The sequence below is a fragment of the Prunus dulcis genome, chromosome 1 (assembly GCF_902201215.1).
Source record: "Prunus dulcis chromosome 1, ALMONDv2, whole genome shotgun sequence".
Taxonomy (NCBI): Eukaryota; Viridiplantae; Streptophyta; class Magnoliopsida; order Rosales; family Rosaceae; genus Prunus; species Prunus dulcis.
The window spans coordinates 11385708-11398292 of record NC_047650.1 but is presented as its reverse complement, the minus strand read 5'-3'; the positions used below and the strand labels follow the sequence as shown (position 1 = coordinate 11398292).

The 12585-nt window shown below is 35.9% G+C and overlaps 2 protein-coding genes across 5 annotated transcripts; one reads left to right on the top strand and one right to left on the bottom strand.

Moving 5' to 3' along the window:
- The first annotated feature begins 1261 nt into the window (after positions 1 to 1261).
- Positions 1262 to 4952, top strand: LOC117613983 (vesicle-associated protein 2-2-like). Its single transcript, XM_034342647.1, has 8 exons — positions 1262 to 1785; positions 1910 to 1980; positions 2187 to 2268; positions 2579 to 2694; positions 2832 to 3014; positions 3401 to 3652; positions 4032 to 4109; positions 4628 to 4952. The coding sequence occupies exons 1-8, from the start codon at positions 1734 to 1736 to the stop codon at positions 4739 to 4741; spliced, it is 948 nt and encodes a 315-aa protein (XP_034198538.1). The 5' UTR covers positions 1262 to 1733; the 3' UTR covers positions 4742 to 4952.
- A 468-nt stretch (positions 4953 to 5420) lies between these two features.
- LOC117613980 (sodium/hydrogen exchanger 2-like) lies at positions 5421 to 11352 on the bottom strand. Of its 4 annotated transcripts, none has more exons than XM_034342634.1 (15): positions 11106 to 11352; positions 10500 to 10776; positions 10284 to 10402; positions 9679 to 9776; positions 8673 to 8732; positions 8533 to 8579; positions 8251 to 8445; positions 8064 to 8110; positions 7423 to 7489; positions 7223 to 7323; positions 6984 to 7085; positions 6720 to 6858; positions 6556 to 6618; positions 6193 to 6276; positions 5439 to 6089 (listed from the first exon to the last, which is right to left on the bottom strand). In XM_034342634.1, the coding sequence occupies exons 2-15, from the start codon at positions 10674 to 10676 to the stop codon at positions 5733 to 5735; spliced, it is 1656 nt and encodes a 551-aa protein (XP_034198525.1). In that variant the 5' UTR covers positions 10677 to 10776; positions 11106 to 11352; the 3' UTR covers positions 5439 to 5732. The 4 variants fall into 4 exon arrangements, with proteins under 4 accessions (XP_034198524.1, XP_034198527.1, XP_034198525.1 ...); XM_034342635.1 differs by having other exon boundaries at positions 5733 to 6089; positions 10500 to 10687; positions 11106 to 11337; XM_034342633.1 differs by lacking the exon at positions 11106 to 11352 and having other exon boundaries at positions 5421 to 6089; positions 10500 to 10687.
- Between the last annotated feature and the right edge of the window lie 1233 nt (positions 11353 to 12585).

Genomic DNA, 12585 nt, shown 5'->3' with positions numbered 1-12585 from the left:
TATCTTACACAGCTTTACACTCCACCTGATATGTCAAATTAAATTATTATTTTATTACATTTTAGTGTTGATTTATTTTTAATTAAAAAGAAAGAAAAAAATAATAAAATATTCATTTGACATCTTGCTTTTGGGATGTCAAAAATAATATCTCAACCTCTAGCCTTCATTCCACATCAGTTTTGACACATCGGTTAGAGTGATGTAAATTATTATTTTTAACTATTAAATATCTATGTGGCACTTTTAACGTATCAGTTGCTCTAACTCCCATTTTAGGTTGAGTAATTTTGTTGCATATTCACATCAGCCTCATGGTGAATGCAGCTTCATAGGTATATGTGTAATGTGCACATATATTGTTTGCTGACACACCTTCAATCTATGTGCTGTCTTGGTTGTCGTGCTTGATTTGAGTCTCTTTGTCAAACTGTGAGTTGCACAATTCAGTTAGGTAAACTAGAATGCTGTGTTAGCCTTGGCTTTGGTTGCTTCCTAGCTATAAATTCCAACCAAATATTTCCATTTGCTAACACTCATAATTAAATCAAAGCATGGCTAAGTACAAAGGAAAGATTGTATATTGGTTAGGAAGGCCTAACTTGCCTACATTTGCCAGCTCTTTATTCCACTAGTTGACAAGGTATGGTGCTGAATTGGGCTGGCTTAAAAGCTTCAAACTCCTGTTGTGAGTTCTAAAAATTAAAGGCATAAAATTCTGTTGGTAAAGCTTTGTTGTGGATGATATCTATATTCAGTTAAATGAAAAGATTACAAAATTATAGATCTTTGCTTTCCATTTGCTATCTTCTGCATCATTTATTATTGCAAGAGATCCAGAAAATGATTTGCTTCTTCTTCTTTTTTATCCCCACTCATGCCAACGTCTCTCATGGCTCTTGATTTGGCTCGTTTGAGGTTATTATTTTGATTACAAGATGGGACCTATTGAAAGGGGAATCCAAACTCAAAAGTAAAACCCTCATTGCCCTCACAAGCTTAAAATTCCCCTCCCACCCTCTCAAATATTTTCCTTCATATCTAAAACAATCATGTGTGATATAACATCACATACAACATAAACATTGATCAAAATTTTCTTTTTGTACTCGTGTTTGACTCCCTACCTTTTCCTAAGGGAAAAGGTAAAGAAAAAGGCGGATAAAAGGAGTTCTTATTTTTTTGGCTTCTCCTCCTTTTAGCCTTTTACTTTCGGTGAGGTAAAAAGAGAGACTGTACAAGTGCATGTGGCACAGTCAGAGTGGCAGCAACCCACGAACGGCCAGCTTGTCTAGTGTGGTGGGTTTGCTTTGAGTCTCTGGCCCTCTGATGGGTTTCATTTTCTGTCACAAAAATCTATCTCCTCTGATACCATCTTGGGCATTTGGGTCTATTTGCTCTGTTGGGTGTTTGCTAAGAAAGAAAATGGAAGAGAAAGCGGGTACAACCGTTCACAATTGAGAGAGAGAGAGAAACACAGACCCACTGCAACCAACAACAACACAATCCCCAAATGCTTTCTTTGCTTTCACTTCTCTGCTTCGCCTTAACCTTCTTCATATAGTACTTCACATCACCAACACACCAACCTTTCTGCCATTCTCAGACTCTCACAATCTCACTCTCTCTCTCTCTCTCTCTCTCTCTCTCTCTCTCTCTCTCTCTCCTTTATTGGCTCTTTTCTTCATCTGGGTTCTTCACATCTGCCTGCGTTTTCTCAAGGTTTGACAGTGATGATGACCACAGAGCTTTTGGATGTTCAACCCTGCGAACTCAAATTCACATGTAACTTCTCACTCTTTTTTGTTTTATTAATATGGTTTCATCAAAACCCAAGAACCAAGAATCCAAATCAAACTGACTTGTTTAATGTTTTTAATTGTCTCTTGATTTTCTTTCCCTCTTGTAGTTGAGTTGAAGAAGCAAAGTTTATGCTCGATTCAACTTGGCAATAAGTCTGATCACTATGTTGCTTTCAAGGTATTGCTTCAATTTTCAGAACTTTTATTCTGTTTTTCTTAATTATTTATATAGCTTTTGTATGCTCTGTGTTTGTGTGCATGGAAACATATCCTTACTCACTTTTCAAAAAATATGTCCAAATTGATGAAAATCGGGTTTGATTAGGACTTAAGAAGATTGGATTGGTGCTTAATGCTTTGCAATTTGGCAAAATCTATGCGCAGGTAAAAACCACTTCTCCAAAGAAATACTGCGTGCGGCCTAACGCTGGCATCATAAAACCCAAGGCAACATGTGATTTCACAGGTCTTATGTTCTTCATTCTCTCTTCTTAGTTCTTACTTATCCATCCCCATCTTGGGTTCTTGAGTTTTTCTCCAATACGCCTTTGCCGTCATGATTGCAGTACTCTTTCCCCTTACATACATGTATTATGGTGACCTCGTTAGTAAGATTAAAGTAATGATCAAGAGCTGTACTGAACGAGTACATTATAAAATTGAACATAAATTTCCATGTTACTAGAGAAGTGACCAGTAGCCCGTCGTGGTGCGGACCAAAAATCTAGTACCAAAACTAATGGACTTTTCGCTCTTCACCTCTTTTGTCAATGCAGTTACCATGCAAGCTCAGCGTGTCACGCCACCTGATTTGCAGTGCAAAGACAAGTTCCTTATCCTGAGCACAGTTATTCCATTCGGGACAACTGAAGAGGAAATTACATCTGACATGGTAAGAAAGTAAGAATTATTGGTTCTCTTGGTCTAACTTTTTACATCTGACATGGTAAGAAAGTAAGAATTATTGGTTCTCTTGGTCTAACTTTTTCATAAAAAAATGTTCATTTTAATTTCTCCTTTTCTTGGCAGTTCTCAAAAGATAGTGGCAAATACATTGAAGAGAAGAAACTAAGAGTGGTGCTCATCAGCCCACCCTCTTCCCCAGTATTTGTACCAATTAATGGAGAGTTGAAGCAAGATCCATGTTATGAAAATTCAGTGAAAAAGGATAGAGTTCTGAGTGGAGTTGAAAACATACCCCCGCCTCATGGGGTAAGAGCAATACTGTTATCTGTTTAAACTGTTTCTTAACTGATCTCCTAACTTTTTTTTTATGTTTCCTTTTTCTTGAATTTCTTGCTCTGTGTTGTATCCAAATATCATTTTTTTTTTCTTGACAATGCATGGGCGGGAGCACTATAGGACATCTGCATTAGCATTTTGACGTGGTTGGCAGCATTGTTTGCCATCTGTACGTTAGTAGGGGACATAATTTTGTTTGGAGCCAATTATATGGAAGCAGAAATATTGATCGGAACCCTGCTTTCCAGGAATGGCTATTTTATATTGCAATCAAGTCTGAAACTGTATTTTCATAAAACAGTTGTTCACACATATTGTACTGACCCTTGCACCACGATCTGTTTTCCTTGTGCCAGGTTGCTGAGGATGTTGAGGGGTTTGAAACTTATAAGGACATGGATGAGTCAAGAGCAGTTAAGGATGTCGAGGAATTGAAACCAGCTAAGGATGTGGAGGAATTGAAACCAGCTAAGGTTGTGGAGGAATTGAAACCAGCTAAGGTTGTGGAGGAATTGAAACCAGCTAAGGATGCTGTTGCGTTGAATTTAACAAAGGATTTTGAGGAATTGAAATTGAAGCTAAATACAGTGGATTCAAAGCTAAAAGAGGTCAGTTTTTCTCATCTAGATCTATCTTTATAGCGTGGTAACCATGAAATCCTTCTTTTTAATATTAGGTGTTATAATTCTCTTTGGAAGGATTTTTGGAGAAATATCTGAATTTAAGGAACCTGAGGGGAATAATATGGGTAGAGGTCTACTTTCTAAACATGTTGAAGTATGTTTGTTAAGTTTTTTTAGATACATATCTACTATTCGAGAAATGTTGTGAATACCAAACTTTGTTGTTCCTAAGATTCCCCCCTTTTCAATAGTCCATATCCCAATGAGGCGGACCAGGAGCTGCTTCCTAGTTCTATTTAAAATGTTAACATATCCCCTTGAAAATGTAAATAAAAGTAATATCAATGTCATATATTCTTTGCAGGCTGAACTTACCATCATGAAGCTAACAGAAGATAGAAGCATGACCACTCGCGAGAAGAATATGCTTAAACATGAATTGGTGAGTAATTTATTCCACGAATCCTTTTTTCTGTTATCTTCATTAGAGGATAGCCGCATAAGCTGTAAATGCAGTATATATTCTCTACCATAATTGCCTTTGAATCAGATAGTGTGCAGGTTGAGAGAGAGAATTGGATGACTAAAGTGACAAGAATAGTATAGGAATAAAAACACCCTTATTTGAATAATCTAAATATCGATTGTAAAGGGTTGACTTTTGAGCTTTATTACTTTTTAAGAGTTTTGAACTTTTGAGCTACAATACAAGGAATGTTAACTGGTGAAGAAGTGAAATGCTAGTTTCTCTGTTTGACTTTTTATTTTCTTAAAATAATTGGTTTCTCTATCTTGGACCAATCCATTTCTATCTCATCAATTGATTGTTTTGCTTCAGTCTTCTTTTCTCATGATTTGAGCCTTGCTGCTCTTTCCAATTACTTTAATAGTATGCTGTGTTTATGTTGTATATATGAGCCCTAGTCTAGAGATTTGATTGTCTGCCTTTTCTCTTTGTAGGAGTTGCTGAGGAGGAAGAACAATGTCAAAAGGATTATGGTTGGCTTCCCTCTCTTTTATGTTTGTATGGTTGCTCTCATCAGTCTAGCAATCGGATACTATATCCATCCGTAGAGAAAAAAATTTATGGCTCAGATATTAGACAGTAAAACAAAGCTGTTTCTCCTTCATGGCTAATTTAGAAGGATCTATCTGCTTGCATGTTTCTGACACCAGAGATGTTCTTCAGTCTGATGTGTAAAATATGGACCCATCTGAATTCTGCATGTAAGAGCTGATCTCTCAAATAAAATTTTATAAAGGAATGTCATTTTGTTGATGCCAATGTTCCATGAATTTCAGTTATCAATTTTGATTTAGCCTTTTCATAAATAAAAAAATTGTTGAATGTAGCAAATCTGGTTACTTTTTTCGAGTTCAGGGTAAGGTTCAAATCATAATTTATGCCGGTGATTTAATCATAGAACTGAAATATGAAAACATGTATTAAGTGTAAAACTAACATCTGAAACGGCATGTATCAATCTGAAAATGACTGCTCATTTAAATAAACGACAAAATCTCTTTTTTTTTTTTTTTTTTTGGATAAGAGTGATATTCTCAACTATTCTAATACACGGGAAGGGGTTCAGATGCAAGGGAGCATGGTCACACTTCCTTGGCCTAACCAACCGCACTTGCTGACAATTATTTCTTTTATTTCATCATGCAAATGAGAAACGATGAGCCAGAAGCACTTTCATATATTTCAGTAAGAAATGGTTCTGTTTTGGATCTGGTTTTGTCAAAAAGATGCAACCATAAAAGCTAATAACATTGAAATTTTGGAAATCAAAATTCTGAAGGATCATTACAAAATCATCAATATACAACACCAATCACGCAAAACTTATAAGGGTACGAACCGTCAAGGAATTAATCTAGTCAGCAACCTATGCAGACACGAAAATTTTGAACCACCACACGAACAAGCAGCTCATCTTGTGTAAAATGCTGTCACCACACCCCAAATTCTGCTATGTATAAACAAATGCACACTGAAGCCGATCTCAATCCAAACCTATAAATTACATAAATTAGAGCTTATATGTGTATCAGTTACTTCTCAATGCCATTGATGATCATTTTGTTCGACAGGTGAGCCCGGAACATAAGGTACAAAACCCCGCCCACCAAACACAGGCCGCATGAAGGCATTATCAAATTTTCGCCAATAATGGTGGACAGTGTGAGAAGGACTGCTTAGGAGCATTCGTAAACTAGTTGGACGGGGTATGTTCACGGGCCCATGATTTGCCTCTGAATCTTGCACCCCAAGGCTCACCTCTGAATCTTGCCCATTGCTGAGCAGTGGCACAGTGATTGATTTAGGACTAGATGGTTCGGAAGATATCATACTGCTGATGTGTTTTGATGAAGGAAGCAAAATCCTCACTAGTGGTTTAGTCATCAAACCAAATACCTGCATAAACAAAAGGATAAAATATAGCCAAACCAGTCATTTGTGGTTGATATATGAAATGTGTCCCAAATGAGCTCTAGTTTTTGAGCCACTGGTTTCTTACCACTGTGCTGAAAAGAACAACTGTGATAGTACTGGTGATCATGATCGCGTTTGCACGCAAGTCAGTATGGCCAGACCTAGTAAACTGCATACACATACAAATTAGGAACTCATTATATAATTTCTTTTTCTTTTCAAACCTAGTTCACAACAAAATATCAATGCTAGTGTTACAGAACACTTTGCCGAGCTTAAAATTGCTCAACATCATTGTAACAGCAGTATAGAGCAAAGACAGCTCAAAGCCGGTACCATAAGTACACAACAAGGATTTACTCTGGCTTTTATACATAGTTATGAAAGTTCCAAAGACTAGAACATATCAGTCTCAGAGGTTACAGAAAGGACAATGTTCAATGTTTACCTGATTATAAGCAAGTGCCATAGAAACAGAGCCACGCATAAGCCCAGCCCACCAAATTGTAACCTGAAAACCAGACAACCCATTGAGACGTGTAATATATCATTTGATTCAAAGAATCTATACCAAAAGAGACAACTGGAAAGAAAAAAAAGATAAACTCTTACTTGTTGCTTCAAACTGATTTTATCAGATGGAGATTTCTTAGTCAAGTTGGTTAAGAAAGATAAGGGGAAAACAAAGGCTGCTCTTCCAACCAGAACCAGCGCCAACAGTATTGAACTCACCGCTATAGATTTGCCAGGGCTGAATAAAGAAGCAAAACAAAAATTAACTTAATAATCAAGAACAAGTAAACACTGTCTGACACACATGTACAAGAAGGAAGGAGTCTAAAGGAGGCCAATCTCCATTTTATGCATTAAACATACCTATCGCTCACAAATCTCCACTTCTCAATGTCCAAGGCATCCATGCCGACATAAAGAAAGATAAAAATCTCAGCAACAAATGACAGAGTGGCAAAAGTATGCCTGCATTAGTTGGTAAAGAGAATTGAAACATCAGTAACATGACAGCTATTCCAGCAATGATTTCCAGAGCTATAGACAAATTCAATAAGACTGACTTTCAATTGTCCAGGAAAATGTTTTATGGAGATTCAACATACTTAGTTGTCACTCTGGAACTTTCCGTTACATTATGCCATGTGTAGTGAGACATAACAATTCCGCAAAAAAACACAGTGAGAATGGCACTTAAATAAAACAGCTGCAAGATAAATCAAAATTTTAACTTATGGTCAGATCTCCCTTTAGACAAGAAACAAGAACAAATGAGAGATGATGTACAAGTTTCCAGAAATCTTACTTCAGATAGAATGTATGAAAGGTAAGCCATGAGTATCATAAGAGCAACTTCACGATCCGTTGAGTGTCTGATTTTTGTAAATTGCAAAAACAAGCATAAGAGCACTACTCAAAATCACATTGAAAATTACCTGTCTTTCAATGTAAAGTAAAACAAAAAATTTGATAATTAGTAGATTTTCAGTCTCCCTCTCCTGTGGATATAGGCAAGTTTTCCGCACCACATATTTCTCTCTCTCTCTCTCTCTCCTCTTAATATTTGGCAATTTCTGTTGTGTGGTTTGTGTGGGTTTTTCACAACATTACATAATTAGAAATCCCAAAAAAAAAAACATCATGTGCAAAGGGGGAGAGGGAAAAGGAACAGTTCTCTTGCAGGCAGGTAATACTTTTTAAGTTTTATCCAAAATTCTTGCACTCCCATTCTTTTAAGATTCCAACCAGAAGCATAAAAGTACGGCATTTTATTTTATTTTTTAATAAAAAAGTAATTTAGTGTATCTTTGCTTGATGGAAAATCAGCAATTCATTATTTTTGCTCCTACTGATTGAAAATTAATTGGTTACTTTCTTATTGCCTTCACTCAATCATATTCATGGTATCACAAGCAAAATACCAGCAAGATACTATTTCTTACAAACCTGCCAAAATAGAGCTTCTTAATGACATATGCGCTAAGTAGTCCAGCCTGCAAGAAAAAAAAAAGGATGGGTCATATCATAACAAGGAGGCACAAATGATTCTGCATTTTCTTCTTCTTTTTGTTTTTAATTTTTTTTTTTTTTTTTTTTGGGGGGGGGGGGAGGAGAGAGAGAGAGAGGGACTTACTACAACTCCCAGAATTGTACTTGCAGCAAATAAATATAAGAAGTTTCCTATAAATTGCAAAGCAGTGCTTGTATTGATGTGAGAGAGGTCAAAGCTCTGGATTGCATTGAAAAGCACCACTGATGTGGCATCATTAACCACCCCTTCCCCAAAAACCAGGCTGTATAACAAAGGTGTCTCATCCTGATTAAGCACCTGCATTGAGAGTTTGGATTTAATTCAGGTGTTGTTCTTAAAGCTGCAACAAGAGCACAGCTTCAGAAGAGTCAAGACAATGCATACCTGCAAGGTGCAAACAGAATCGGTTGCAGAAAATATCGCACCAAGGGCTGCAACCAAGGAATTAACACAATTAAGCAGGAAATAACGGAATCAAAACAAAACAAAAATAATTTGATATCATAAAGAAAAATTGGGTATACCAAGATAATCTCCAATCTTGAGGGAACCAATATTGAACTTGTGGAAAAAGTGCATAGCACCTGGATCAAAATAAAAAAGAATTCATTAACACAGAAAGCCCGTGATTAAAATTCTCCACTGGCCACTCGAAGTCAAAGAGTATCAACAACAGAATATGTCACAAACAGAAACAAACTGACCCAAAATAACTCTTATCGCAAAAGAAGCTAGTACATCTTCACCTTTAGAACATTGGAAACGCAAGGAAACTCATTTCTTTTTAAGCTATAGCATCTAAGAATATAAATCACACTATGTAAACCTCTTCATACACCCACACAAATAGCTGTTTGATAAAGATGTCTGCTAATGGAGTCACATGCATTGTTGCACACACAGTTAGTGTTTCCAAATAGATGTGGTGCAGAAAAGAACAAGCACTAGACATCCACGTACCTGTTTTAAGTAACCAAAGTTGTGAATTTTAATAACTTCGTTCTGTAAAAAAATAGATGATTGATTCAGATTATTTTCCTTTTTCCAGATTTTCAGTTGAATCATAAAATGTCTTTAGTTACTTTATGACCCTCACAAAATAATAAATTTAAACATGCAGCAAGTTTTGTGTATTTCTGGTGAATTTAATAGATTCCATAAAATCAGTTATCATTCAAGTGTTTGACAAAGATTTTTTAAAAAAAATATTAAAAATGAAGTTCCCAATGATTCTGAATGATTGGAACACTTAACAAAAAAGAGAATCTGATAATTAGTGAACACTTGTACCATATCATGTTTACACTACAGTTGCATCAATAGAGATTTCACCCAACTAAAAGTGCCGACACATATAAGAACTTAGAAACTGGAAATACCGAAGCTTGTTCACAACCAAGTCAAACTTTAAATGATTTACTGTTTCCAACAATTTTTTATATACTAGCACACCTAAAGTGCCTCACATCTTTAAACCTTTACAGCACAAACCTAAGCTATAAAAGCTATAATCCTCAGGTTGCGATTTACCTAAGGATATGATGGCAAAGGATATGAGAGTGCCAACAGCACCAAACGTCATGATAGTCATGAAGTTACGAAAAAACTGCTTCTTCTTTACCTGGAACCTGATGACGTTGGAAAGAAAAGATAATCATAATCTACTGCCAACTTAGTAATAAATAGTAAGTAAAACTTTCGAAATAGCCTTTTTCTAATTCCATCAACTTACTCCTGTGAAAGGTTTAAATAGATCAATTCATTTTGCAGGAAGATCATTTTCTACTCCTGATTTGCATGATTGAATGATGACAAATCATTGGTCGTTTTTTATTTCAAGGAATAAAAAACGAAACAGAAAAAATTTATGATCACATGAAGATAACCCTCATCTATTGGCTTTATCTCCAACCGAATCAATCATATAAATCATACATCTTACGCTATTCACACCAGCTCTCGTTATTGAACAGAAGTCCTGTCGTTTCATACCATTTATGTTACTTTAGAAGCTTTAATTAAACTGATTAGACAAATCCATAATTATAACAACTAAAAGTGAATGAATAATGAATCTGATGTAAACAGTCATTTAAAACTTAAAAGGTGCATACATAAAACCCAATTGAACTTACCCGGCATTGAAAATGATAGGCGGAAGCAGATATATAAAGAAGAGATCTTCACTAAATACTAATAAATGGGAGCTTTTCCCTCCGGTGGTTAGCAATATAATAACTCCAGTGCACAGTCCCTGCCCACCAAAACAAAACTCACACAAAGTCATTCTCAATTCAATTCTCCATCAAACACACATACATGGACAGATACAGAAAATTAAGCTGGCTCACAATGGCAAGGGCGGTTATGGACTCATTCATCCATCGACTTTCCTCCAACAAATGACCAAGTAAAATACAAGCGCAAAGAAGAGCCACAAACAGGTTCATCGACACCACGGAGGTGTGGTCTGAGGTCATCAGCATTTCCACTGATCTCTCTGAAAGTGAGCTCACGTCGACCGCCATTGTACTTGGCACTGGAGCAAAACACAAGTGCCAGTTAACTGTTCTAGTCAAAGCCTTTGGAGACAAATCTCAAGTCCTAGATTTTGAAGGCCTTCGTTTTCTGGGGTTTGAAAAAAGTGAACATATTGTAAGAAAAATGAGATCTTTACTTTAATTTGATTCTTTTGGACCACACAACCTAAGCAAAAGAGAAAATGTACGTGAAATTAGATATTTGAATGGAAATATCTAGCTTTAATAGAAGTGAAGCCAAAACAGTTAAAGACTGGTGACAATCCAAGTCAAGACTTTCCTTTCCTTTCCCTTACATTTTCTCACCAGCCAAACAGAGACTGCATATTTTCAACTTGGAATTGTCTGGATTAAATTAACAAAATTCAAATAAAGCTTGAAAATTAAGCATAGAAACTCGGCTCTTGATTCACTCACCAGTCACCGCACAAGCTTGAGTTTTTGAAGCTGTTAAGTTTTGATTCTTGAACAAGAAAGGAAATGATCCAATTTGGATCTGGTTTTTTAGGGAAAAAAAAACTTCCAACCTAAAAAATTACCAAAATTCCAAAATTTCTCAGTTTCACGAGATTTTAGAGAGAGAAAGTGAGTTTAGAGTTTGGACAGAGAGGAAGTCTAGGGAGAAGGAGCACTCCACGGGCTGAGAAGTGAGAGGACTGATGAGGAGGAAGAGAGACCGCCAAGTAAGGAAATATATACGGCTTTGTGTAGAGAGAGTTTGAACTTGGAAAGAAAGTGACCGTTGATTGAGCAACAATGATTACACGTGGACGGTGATGATGGTATTCTGTGCTTAGACGGTTTTGGTAATCAAACAGAAAATGTTTGTACTGTGACGTATCATTGTGTCGCCTTGAATGAAGGGTCTTTTTAATATTTTATTATTATATTCTTATTCTCATTCGCCCTGGGAGCTCTCTTTTTTGTTTTTTTTTGTTTTTTGTTTTGCATGAGTAGATGTAGATCGAGCTTCGCTTTGTCAATTTCCATGGTCATAGAAAAATATAAAATACTTATTTATTGATGCCGAGTCAAATGTCGCACGATAATTGCGTAAGCACAAGCGTAACTCATTGTGCATGTAACATGTTACACGTACGTTAATGTATTTTAAGTAGTATAAATCCGAGTTAACCTTAGAATGAGAAAATTAGTTAGAATTAGGACGGGTTAACTTAGAGTATTATAACTAGACTTCATCTCTTTAGTATATTCCGATCTCTTGGACTACAGGAGTTCAAAAGATTATGGTCACCTACCGTTGGATATTAATCCAATGGTTCACTCACTCTTGTACTCATTTTTTTAAAAAAAAATTTAAACCATTGGATTAATATCCAACGGTAGGTGACCACAACCTCTTGAACTATATGTATAGTATATCATGGATGGAGATAATAAGAAACAATAATTTATGCTTATGGCTTCTCCAAATATTGAATTGTTCTGGCTTAAGTAGATAAAATTACTTTAACTATATTACAAATTGGGATTCCGAGTCTCTGCATTTAGCATATATACACGTATGTAAAAAGATCTTAACCATTTAATTAATCTAATGAATTTGATCAATCCATGTCACCAAGGGGTGCACCGTATTTTTTTTAGTCTAATACCAGATTTGTGTCTTTCCCCACAAATCTAACAATACCCTCAATGAAGTATAGAGAGGCACGTCTCTAACTTCAAGTTGCAAAACTTTCACAAATCTAAAACTCCAATATGAATTGGCAGACCAAAAGGAATAACATACCAAAATTTCCTAAGAAAAAAAAAGAGAAAAATTGAATTGGCTTAATTGGTAATTCCTTAATTCTTTCTTCACAGCCCACTTAAATTAGAAAATTAATTGAATTTTTGGGACAATTGAACAACTTGGGTTTCTGGGCTAACTCCT

Bases quoted from the DNA above. Each gene is read 5' to 3' on its own strand.
- LOC117613983 (XM_034342647.1), top strand. From the start codon at position 1,734: ATGATGACCACAGAGCTTTTGGATGTTCAACCCTGCGAACTCAAATTC. The intron at 1,981-2,186 runs GTATTGCTTCAA...ATCTATGCGCAG, and splicing joins ATCACTATGTTGCTTTCAAG to GTAAAAACCACTTCTCCAAA. The intron at 4,110-4,627 runs GTGAGTAATTTA...TTCTCTTTGTAG, and splicing joins ATATGCTTAAACATGAATTG to GAGTTGCTGAGGAGGAAGAA.
- LOC117613980 (XM_034342634.1), bottom strand. From the start codon at position 10,676: ATGGCGGTCGACGTGAGCTCACTTTCAGAGAGATCAGTGGAAATGCTG. The intron at 8,580-8,672 runs GTATACCCAATT...CCTTGGTTGCAG, and splicing joins CAAGATTGGAGATTATCTTG to CCCTTGGTGCGATATTTTCT. The intron at 6,277-6,555 runs GTAAACATTGAA...ATGTGTATGCAG, and splicing joins TGGCACTTGCTTATAATCAG to TTTACTAGGTCTGGCCATAC.